This window comes from Eumetopias jubatus, unplaced genomic scaffold (genome assembly GCF_037043125.1).
Source record: "Eumetopias jubatus isolate StellerSeaLion01/CBP00866 unplaced genomic scaffold, mEumJub1_p1.0 scaffold_14, whole genome shotgun sequence".
NCBI classification, from domain to species: Eukaryota; Metazoa; Chordata; class Mammalia; order Carnivora; family Otariidae; genus Eumetopias; species Eumetopias jubatus.
Genome location: NW_028274820.1, coordinates 5,473,026 through 5,484,388, shown reverse-complemented (window position 1 = coordinate 5,484,388; position 11,363 = coordinate 5,473,026). Strand labels below are relative to the sequence as shown.

Genomic DNA, 11,363 nt, shown 5'->3' with positions numbered 1-11,363 from the left:
AACCTACGGACCCTCCTGGAAAACCTGCGTTCATCACAACCCAGAGATTGTGACTCCCCAGGGCATACCTGACACTTATATAATTGACTGGTCAAAAGACAGGGATCTCCCTTTGCGCCGCTCCCCCCCGCCTTCAGGATACGGGCCATACGACCACAATAATTCTGCTCCCGGGGGACTGCTGTCACTGGGGAGGATGAGACACCCGGACTTGTGGAAAATTGTTGCGGCCATGAGAGATGTTAAAGCTAATTCACCCCTTTTCCCTGGCTTCCCCACGGGCCCATTGACCTTTCAAATTCGGGCATGTCTTTCCCCACCGTTCCTGTTTGTAGTGGGGGACGGATCTGTAGTACCCGAGGCTAAGGCCAATAGAACCCTTTACAAAATAACTTGTGAGGAGTGTTATCTCACCAACTGTTTGCCTTTACCCAGCGCCCCAAATCCAACAAAGAAGGTTTTCCTAGCCATGCAGCCCCCTTATCTAATGATGCCTGTAGAGGTGAGGGGGCCCTGGTATAGAGATTATGGCTACCAATTTGCGCAAGAATTGGAGGGCCTACTTAGCCGGGGGCGACGTTTCCTAGGCCTCCTAATAGCTGGCATCACTGCCTTGGTGTCTTTGATAGCATCAGCTACTGTCTCCACGGTGGCACTGTCCCAGGGCATACATACTGCCGCTCATGTAAATAGCTTGGCTCATAATGTCTCCCAGACCCTTGCCACCCAGGGAAGCATAGATAGGAAGATCTTGGCTCGCCTGGATGGTTTAGAGCAGGCGGTCGAATATTTGGGCACCCAATATTCATTGTTACATACTCGTTTGTCCTTTGTGTGCCACGGAGGGTATGGTTCCATTTGTGTGACCCCCCTGGAAGCTGACAACGTCTCCTGGGAAACGGTGCAGAGGCACTTGCAAGGTATCTGGCATGAGACAAATGTAAGCCTAGATCTGTTTCAATTGCAAAAACAAATAAACAATATAGCCTCCTCCCATCTGCATGTAGTCACCCCCAGAGACATGGCACAATCCTTTCTACAAAAGCTACAGGGGTTTAACCCCTTTAATATCCTCCAACATTCCTTCTGGATTATGTGTGCTCTGGTTGTAGGGGTAACCTTATTACTCTGCTTATGGTGTGCTTGGAGTCGCTGTCTGTTTGCTTTCATGGCCAGTACCCAAGCAAATGTACACATGTTGCGTTTAAAGATAAAAGGGGGAAATGTCGGGAGCCATGAGCAACAAAGGGGTTAATCGGGTAGAGCAAAGGCTCCCTGATCCCTTTGAACCATGGCCACCTGGCTGCCCCCATACAAGAACATGTGGTACTGGCTAGCCCGAGTTGTATTTAGGCTTAGAAACCACAGTGTTATTGATAAGCCCTGAAAAATAGCGCACCAGGCCCTTTGAAGGCATGGGAAGAAACTATGTGCTTGAGGAACCTGGCCTTGGACCAAAAACTTGGGACGGAGCCAGGAGAGGGCAGGGAGAAAACTGTGGAACTTGTTTATGTCCTACTGTTATGTAACCTGAACTTATATAAAGTGTGTGAGTAAGAATAAAGTTGTTGCTCGCGGCATCCCCGTGGGCAACCCTCCTGTTCCCATACTTTTATGTTTCATTCTCTTACCCTCACCCCTGTTCGACCTTGCACGCGGGCCGTGGCAGGCCGCTCCTAACTGGAAGTGGGCAGCGTGTCTGTTATGAGCTGAATTGTGTCGCTCCGAAGTTCACACAAGCCCTGACCTCCAGCCCCTTAGAACGGCCCCCTTGCAGATACAGTGCATTGAGATGAGGCGAGGCCCTACTGTTCAGGCTCCTAATCCAATATGACCATTGTCCTTATACAAAGGGGATATTTGGAGATGGGGACACACACAGAGACAATGCCACGTGAAGACTGGAGTTACGAGCCCACAAGTCGGGGAATTACCAAAAATAAGGAGAGAGGCCTGAGCAGACCCTTCCCCAGAGCCTGTAGAGGGACTTCAGCCCTGCAGACACCTTGACCTTAGGCTCTGGCCTCCAGGACAGCAACTTTCTGTGGCTTACCTCCCCTGTGTTCGGGTAGCTTGATACAAGCCTACGTTCTTGGCATAAAGCAACGAGATCGAAGTAAAGAAATACACAAAAGCCAGAAATCCAGCCCTGAGAGGTTCTGATTTCTGGCTCGGAGGCAGAAAGCCTCTGACTTGTGGTTACTTAGACGGTGGGAAGCAGGGAGCGGTGGCTGACATTTTTGAAGGACTGGTAAACATTTTTTCTGAGCTGCCTGGCCATGCAGAAACACTGCTTTTGTATTTATTTGATAGAAAGCACCGAGGTTCCTCAGGGTTTTGAAGTCAGAGCCGACCGTGAAGGTTCTCTGAGCTCCCGTCCAAATGCTCTGTACGCTGGAGATGAGCTAACACCAGCTTCCCAGAAATGCCGTTGGAGAAGGGCACAGTGGGGTCCTTGCTGCAGGACCCCGAGGGGCGAACTGATTGCGTCTCGATTCACATGTTGCACCTCATTTCCTAATATTGCCGGTGAGCTTTCTAAATTAGCTCCCTGCCTCTTTTTGGCAACATAGGCTGGGCCCATCACGGTGCAACATGGGAGGAAGCCTCAAGGGCTTCATTAGCCATAAGCTAGGGGAGGGGTTAGAAGTGAGACCCTGAGTGTCTGTGAGCTTGAGGGGACTGGCATCTGTCTGTCAGTGTGACAGGAGGAGGGCGTGAGGCCGGGGTCTGTTGCTCCGTCACTTACCATCATTCACCGCCTGGTTCCCGTGACTCAGTGGGAGGGACTGCCAGGTGCAGGGAGGGGCACCAATCCTCAGCCCCCCTCCGCCTCCCACAGCTACATTCCGCTCTCTCCCCTGCTGCCCTCCCTCCTTCTCACCTGACTTCTATTTTCCTCAGCTGCAGTGATTTGCAGTCTTGTATCTCAGATTCTCAGGGAGACACCTCGTGCAAATGAACTGTCTTATATGTGAGTAATTCCCGATAAAGCTGTTGTGAGCAGCGACTGTACAGAACAGTGTCATCCAATAGAAATAGAACGTGAGTCACATATGTAATATTCCAGGGGCCGCCTTTAGAAAATAAAAAGAAACAGGTCAAATTCATTTTAATGACCTAGTTTTAGCCACAGGCGTCCCAAATGTTACCATTTCAATATGTAATAAATATAAAACGTCCGTTTTCTTTTTCATAGTAAGTCTAAACCCACTGTGTATTTTATGCCCACAGCACACGTCGATCCAGACTGGCCACATTTCCGGGTGGTGCCCAGTCGCTGGCTGCCTACTGCACAGTGAGCTCTGGAAGCCACCGTGCGGGTGCAGGAAGGATCCCTGTCGCCAGGACCTGCGCCCTGGGTGGGGCAGCAGAGAGCTTAAGGGCAGGAGCCATCAAGAATACAGCTTTGCATCCCATGAGCCTGGATTTTGAACTACAGCTCCGAGATTGGTTACCAGCATGACCTTGCGCCAGTTAGTTAGCCTCATGAAGCCTTCAGTGACCTCACTTGTTAAAGGAGGTCCATCCTAGCGCCTGGGTGGCTCAGTCTATTGAGCGGCTGCCCTCAGCTCAGGTCATGATCCCAGGGTCCTGGGATGGAGCTCCATATCCAGCTCCCTGCTCAACGGGGAGCCTGCTTCTCCCTCTGCCTCTCTCCCTGCTTGGGCGCGCGCTCTCTCTCTCTTTTTCTCTCTTTCTCTCTGTCAAATAAATAATAATAAAATTTCAAAAAAGGAGGTCCATCCTAGTATGTATCTCTTGAAGTTGTTGTAAGGATCAAGTGAGATGACACATTGCACACGTGCATGGCCTTCCAGCAGTGCCTGCTTCTGAGTTGCAAGGTGCCTCCACCTCTGCCAGTCCCCAGTATCGAAGGGCCATCCCCTCCCTGTCCCACTTCCTAAGGGGCACAGGTGTACGAAAGATAAGACCTGGCCCCAACTCCAAATGGAGTGGCACGACAGAACAGGAAACTGTCAGGCACCCCGGAGGCCCCGCTCCTGGGAGAAAGTGGGCAGTCCACACCTCCGCCCTCCCCCCATTCACAGAAGCACCTATTTCTAAAAGTGTATTTATAATATGGCTTGTAGCTGGAGTCACATGAAGGCTTCCCCGGGACTTCTTGTGTGTCAGTGGCTCTTTTGAAACTCCTTCTCCTAAACCTGGTTCTTGGAGTGGAGTAGATAGGGTCGCCTGGGCACCTGCTCTGCTCGGGGAGCGGTCACCTCTCTCTCCGCCACAGGGAAGGGCCACTGGTCACAAGACCCTCAAGTCCATGGGAGGGAGAAGTCGAAAGAGAAGAGAAGCTCTATGGTGGCCTGAGTGAGGACCAGGGTGGGGATCCACTGGGGGAGGGGCAGTGATGTGAGGACCACCCGTGTTTGCTGGAGGGGAAATGAGTGGTGGGCTGGCCAGACCCCAGGAGCTTCTCCTTTTCCCCTGCCTGCTGTTTGGATCCCTTCCTCCAGCCCCAAGCTGGGTGAGCTTTGAAGGCATTCTGTCCTCTTAAGATGATTTCTATTTTATAACTTACATGTTTGATGACGTTTCTTAAAATAAGTCCATGGCCACTCTGCAGGGGAATCAACTAGAGCGTTCCTCTAAATGCGTATTGGTAGACCCCACCACCACCGTGCGACAGCTGCATTGACAGGATTGACATATGGCACCTGGGGACACATTAGGGCAGTGACTTACACGCCCCAGATCCGCAGCTCCAGAATCCCCTGGGAACTTGCGAGAAACACACATTCTTGGGCAATGAGTCAGTCTGAGATGGAGCCCCGGAAGATGGGGCGAATCGGCGGTCCATTGCCCAGGTTAGTCCCTGTAGGGCCGGGCCTGGGACTTTCTGAGACATGCTGTGCATCATCCCAGCTGTTGAATCTGAATGTCCAGGAGGAGAGACTGGCAATCTGCATTGAAACAAATTCTCCAGGTGATTCTGTTTCATGTCAACACAAATTCCACCACATGCAGCTGCATACTGGGGGTGTCCTCTCCTAAGCCTCCGTGGATATGGGATCCTGACCCTGAGCATCAGAGAGCCACCATTCCCCTCCTGTCTGGTCCTCACACTGCCCCCCCTGCCAAGTCCTAAATATGGCGACCTTGTCTCTGTCATGGTGTAGAGGTATTGGGGCTCTTGACAATAAAGGTGCAACAGACTGTACTGAAGGCAAACAAGGGGGATGTTAGTGTCCAGAGTGGCTTTTTTTCCCATTCAAAACATTCTGTTTATCATACGGGTATCTCCTTGGTCTTCATGATGTACTCTTTCCACAAAGCCTCTTCGTCCATGTCAGTGGTTCTCAGCAGTAAACCTCAGAATTGCCTGGGGAATCCATGAAAATGCAGAGGGCTGGCCCCCACCTCCAGAGTTTCTGACTCAGTGGTCGAGGGTGAGACCCCAAATTTGCATTCCTACCAGCTTCTCAGGTACTGCTGCTGCAGGGACCAACTTCAAGACCTAGCAGTCATTCTCCGTTGCACACTGGAGTTTTCTGCAAGATTTGGAAAAAAATTGCCCATGGTGCATGTCTTTTTTTTTTTTTTTTTTGTAGATTTTAATCTATTTGTCTGGGAAAGAGAGAGCACAAGCAGGGGGAGCGGCAGGCAGAAGGAGAAGCAGACTCCCCGCTAGGCAGGGAGCCGGATGCAGGACTCAATCCCAAGACCCTGGGATCATGACCTGATCCGAAGACAGACGCCCAACCGACTGAGGGACCCAGGTGGCCCTGCCCATGGCACATGTCTGGCACACCCAGAACAACTAACTCTGGATCTCTGGCCTGGAACTAGCAGGCAGCGTCTCAGGGGATCCTAATATGAGACCAGTGTTGAGAATACCCCAAACCAATCTAGAGCAAGAGATGCAGCTCTAGGTTGACCCAAATGCCCGTAGAGTTCCCCTCGTGTCCCCAGGCTCAGTCTTATTGTTATTCCTGGTGAAATAGGAAAGAATTCCTGAAGAGAGCTAAGAGCTAAGGCCATTCCAGCAGGTGGTTTGGGTTCCAGGAGCCAAGCCCCTCTCACACTTGTGTTCTTCATGTTTCTGCCCCGGGGTGCAGGTGGGAGGCCGTCTCTCCCCTCCCTCCTGTGCACCCACCCTGCATGACAGGGTACCCTGCCCCACCGGGCTCCTTCTGCTCCACCTGGAGGGGTTAAGTCCTCAGTCAAGGAGGGGCAACAAATTCCGGATGCAGATGGCAGACCTCAAACAACATAACAAGAGCGGGGTGAAGACAGCTGGGAGGTCCCAGCCTTGTGAGCAAGGGAGTGGGCTGAAGGAGGCCTGCCCATGGCCTCAGGCTGAAATATCCCCCACAACTCTGCTCCCTCTGCTCTGACTTGTGATCACAGGAGCGGCACCCCTGTGTCTGTAGGGCATGCCTATAAATGGGGCTGGAAGAAGTCAGGGGCACCTTGAACTTTGAACTTTTTGGACTTAATCTATTCTTTTTCTATTGCAAGTCCAATTACTTTTTATTAGGTTTTCAAGCAAATTTATAGCTGTGAGTAGACACTGACGTGTTTCTTTTCCTGAATCTCTTTGAAGTCTGAAACTTAATAAGATATGGATATAACATTCATGATCAAAATAATGACATTGCCATTCACTGGTAACACCCAAGGCATTTTGGTGGCAAATATCTTCAGTAAATACGTTGCATGGAATATGGTCAGAATTCTTCCAGAATTTCTGGGACCATGTGAAAAACAGGACTGTTCTCTTACCATAGACTTACTACAAGAATTCCAGGGAACAAAGAATTAAGAATACTGTAAAGAAGTAGGTTGAGACCAACAGTGTCAGTATGACCCAAAACCTTGTTAGAAATGTAAATTTCAGGGGGCCTGGGTGGCTCAGTCAGGTAAGCATCAGGCCCTTGGTTTCAGCTCAGGTCATGAATTCAGGGTCTTGAGATCCAGCCCCGTGTTGGGGTCCCAGTCAGCGGGAATCTACTTGAGAATCTCACTCCCTCTGTCCCTCCCCCCACACTTTCTTTCTCTCTCAAATAAATCTTTTTTTTAAGTGAATATTAAAAAAAAAAAAAAAGAAAAAAATTCTTAGGCCCCACCGAAACCTACCAAATCAGGAATTCTAGGTGAGGCTGGAGCTGAGAGACATTACGTTTCTGCATTACATTAAGACGGAACGCCCCAGGGGCGCCTGGGTAGCTCAGTCGTTAAGCGTCTGCCTTCGGCTCAGGTCATGATTCCAGGTCCTGGGATCGAGCCCCGCATCGGGCTCCCTGCTCGGCGGGAAGCCTGCTTCTCCCTCTCCCACTCCCCCTGCTTGTGTTTCCTCTCTCGCTGTGTCTCTGTCAAATAAATAAAATCTAAAAAAAAAAAAAAAAAAAAGACCGAATGCCCTAGCAGACCCTCCCTCTGACATTCACATCTGGTTCCCACAACTCAAATCTCCCCGTCCTTTGCTGCCACCAGCTTTCAGCATTTCCAGAAATTTCTAAATGCCCTGACCCCCACCTCCTCCAGGACCCTCCCTAAGTGCAGTTTTGCTGAAAAATGTTGCCCCTCATCCCCATGTCTGTACATTATCACGTGGGAAGTGGCATTTCCTACTGCATGTTTCCTCTCTACTTTCTAGAATATTCTCCGATATGACCTCAAAGAGGACCGGTAAAAGTGTCTACCTGGCTTCCCTCTCCTGAAAGATCCAATTAATATATCTGAGTTACACTCAGATTTTACATAATGCTGACTGGGATATAAAAGCATACAAGTGGAAAATCATTTTTAAATTAATAAAAAGTGAAATGGTGGGGGGGAAAAAGGCCTTGGTTTTTCATCTGGGCTCTGGCCCCAATTTGTTAGCTAATGTTGAGCAGCAACTAGACTTCTCTGCTCATCACTTTCCTAATATTTTAGGAGAGGAGGCTGAGACGGAGGCATGTCTCCAAATCGAGTTCCAAGGAGCCTCGTAGACTTTTGCAAAGATATTTGGGGAAGAAAGTTAGGAAACAGAATGCAATTTTCGAGCCAGCAGACTCTGTGATCCTTTAAGCCAGTATGGAATGTGCAGGATTTTGTGGAGTTTCTGGGGAGGAACCTGCTAACCATGTGTACATGGGGCTGCATGGCTGGGGGGCCCCGGAGAAACCTGCATGAGGCTGGAGGAGGCCGAGGCTCAGACAGCTGGACAGGAACAGAGGTAAAGTCAGGGGCAGGACCACTGCCGAGCGAGTCTGAAGTTGTGGTCAATCGGGGACAGCCCTGGAAGCGAGGTACCAGGGATGCACGGAGGCAGGGCCTGGCCTTGGAGGCCTGAGGGTTTTGGCAAGAGCCTCCATCAAGGGCCACCTGGATGCCCATGTCCTCTCTGGGCAGAGGCGTGGGGTGACTGTGTGATTGTGTGTGGCTGCGTCTTTGATGTCCGCTCACCCTGCTAGTTTTGCGTGAGGCTGAACCACACTTGGGAAATAGATGCAGCAAGCCCGTATTTCTCACAGCAGGTATTTATTTGGTGGTTGGAGAAATTAAGGTTTATCTGATCAGTACAAGCAAAGATTAGGGAAAGCATACATTTCAGTAATGATCTTATTGATGTTTCCATGTCTTGATGTTCTTTATGTTCGAGCAAGGCAGATCATGTCAGCTAACCTAATCACAAACGAAATTTGAGAGATACTGGGTACCTCTAAAGAAACAGCAGAACGGACGTGCCTGGGGGGCTCAGTCGGTTAAACTAGTCTGCCTTTGGTTTAGGTCATGATCTCAGAGTCCTGGGATCTAGTCCTGCATTGGGTTCCCTGCTCAGCGGGGAGTCGGCTTCTCCCTCTCCCTTTGTCTTCCGCTCCCCCTGTTTGTGCTCTCTCTCTCTCTCTCTCTATCAAATAAATAAAATCTAAAAAGAAAAGAGAAGAGAAAGAAAAGAAAAGAAGAACGGAAAAGGAAAAGAAAGAACAGGGCAGACTCAAGGACTGCACAAGGGAAGCCCCTGGTGTTGAGGCTCCACGAGCAGGTGACGAAAGGGATCGTCACCCCAGAGCACTACCTGTGAAGGAGGGGACCCCACCATCTCTGACTTTGACCAGTCCATACAACAGTCACATTCCTGGGAAGGGGACACACTTCCATCCTCTCCCGGGCTGGTGGCCCCGAGGCACTGAAGCAGGTGATAGTTTCTCAAAAGGATTGGAAGGGCATTGGTGATGGAGCAATTCACCAAACGCAGGGGGGCAGATGCTGCGCCCTGAAGTATCCTGCCCTGTGGAAGGAAGAGCTGATTTAGCAGCGATGAATGTGGGCCACCATTGGCTGGGCCAGTTGAGGGCCCAAGTGACCGGACAACAGGCATATTTTTCCTGTTGTTGATTCGGGTGGCCAAGACGAGGTGTCCGGCAGGAACAGCCCCTGGAGGAAGACAAGCAGGAGGAGGTGGGTGCCTCCCTCTGGGCCGGGTGCCATGTGTCATAGCTGTTTACTCTGCCTCCTGGGGACATGATGAGTGAAGTGCCTGCTTCGGGAGATGCAAAGTGGGGTCCCCCTGGTCACCCTTGTACACTTATCCCACCAACCAGGACAGAGGGGTCCTGGCAAACCTTTATTTTCAGATGTGATTTGGCCAAGGGAAACATTCTGTCTCCGCCCTCCCTGCCGAACACACAAACGTTAACTTTTCTGTGTTTTGACCTGGGCCCCGACATTTCAAGTGCTGAAATGTATTTAAAGGCTTAACCCACTATGAGTTTAAAACACTGTTCTTCCCTCCTGTTTCTCCCCACCTGGAGGATAAACACCTGTATTGGAAACACCAATAGTTTGATTTTCACCATTGTCTTCTCAGTATGCATTTATTTGTGCCAATGTCCATACGGACCATGTTCAGGGAACCAGGAATGCAGAGAGCAGGTGAAGCAAGTCCACGGTGGTAAGCGACCCAATTCTGCAGGACAAATTTGCACAAGGACAGCTGACTGTCCTGTGAGTGGGATGCCTGAGCTGCAGGAGCCTTTGCTAATGAACATAGTAGCAGGGGTGCACCTCTGAGGCCCAGAGAGATCTGCTGTTGGCCATGTGGGGGCCTGGTATGACCTTGGCACAAAGTTTTGTGTGGTTTTGTTTGTTTGTTTGTTTTTGTTTTTAGAGAAGGAAAGGAGAGGCAGAGGGGAAAGGAGAGAGAATCTCAAGCAGACTCCCTGCTGAGCACAGAGCCCGACACAGGGCTCAATCCCACAACCCCGATAACATGACCTGAGCCAAAATCAGGAGTTGGACACTTAACCAACTGAGCCATCCAGGTGCCCTTGACCTTGGCACACACAACCTTAACCGGACACAGAGGAGAGACCTCCCCAATGTCGAGGTCAGAGATCATCTCTTTTAGCATGCCAGTGCCTTGGAGGATATGGGCGGGGAGGGAACCTGGCTCCACAGCCCGCATCAGCTCCGCTACAGTTCATGTGAAGATGGATCCTGTGCCATCACGATCAGGGCAAATCCATAGGATCATTTTTTCCAGGGGCACAGCAGAGCTCAGACTTGGCCCCACATGTCCCATCACACAATAACCCCATCTCCTGCCCGGCCTGATTAGACTAAGTTTCTGAAACAGAGTGCTTCTCCACGGTGCTGAAACAGAGTGCCTTTCCATGATCCTGAAACAGGTGGGACCCAGGAATTACAGGAGACTGCAGCACAAAGGGACCAAGAGAAGTTACTTTTATTGAGCACCTACTACGCGCCCGTGCTCCACACCACTGCCCATAGATTTTCTCACTTCCTCCTTACAACACCCCTGTGAGCAAGGTGGCCGCAGTCCCTCTTGGCAGGGGAACAGACAAGTTGTGTGACTCGCCCTGCAGGAAACATCGGGGTTTAAAGGAAGGGGCACAAGGCCAAGGCTTGGGAGGCAGGACCAGCCAGATGTGCTTTTGAGTCTGCTACTTACAGGTGTGTCACCTACTAGACGCATTTATTTAAATACTCTGAGCCCCAAGTTTTTCATCTGCAAGATAACATATCTGTATGATAACATATGTTAAGGTATACCATTCAAACTCGCTGTGAAAATGAATTTTAATGTACACCACGTGTCTGGCACATGAGCATTTAATAAACTGTCCCCTTTTGCCCCTCCGAAGATACACACCCATCAACTCTGAGCTTGGGATTGGAATTTGACCCTCCAGTCTCCAGGACCTCTGGGCTTTCCATCTCACTCCCCCAGAAAGCAAGCTTCAAGTGCATTCAGAGGAGAAGCCCTGTGTCCCTGTCGTGGTCCCCAGCCCCGCAGGGCAAGCACCACTGAAAGTGAGGAGCATCCCCCTGCAGAGCTGCTGCAAGCTTGTTCCTCTGAGTTTCCATTTAAACAGCTCAGTGTCATGCACCCTAGG

The 11,363-nt window shown here is 50.5% G+C and overlaps 1 protein-coding gene across 1 annotated transcript; it reads left to right on the top strand.

Moving 5' to 3' along the window:
* Positions 1-232: 232 nt before the first annotated feature.
* Positions 233-7,651, top strand: LOC148162488 (endogenous retrovirus group K member 13-1 Env polyprotein-like). Its single transcript, XM_088018681.1, has 3 exons — positions 233-940; positions 5,292-5,405; positions 7,616-7,651. Exons 1-3 carry the CDS (start codon positions 233-235, stop codon positions 7,649-7,651), a joined length of 858 nt encoding a protein of 285 aa, XP_087874807.1.
* Positions 7,652-11,363: the final 3,712 nt, after the last annotated feature.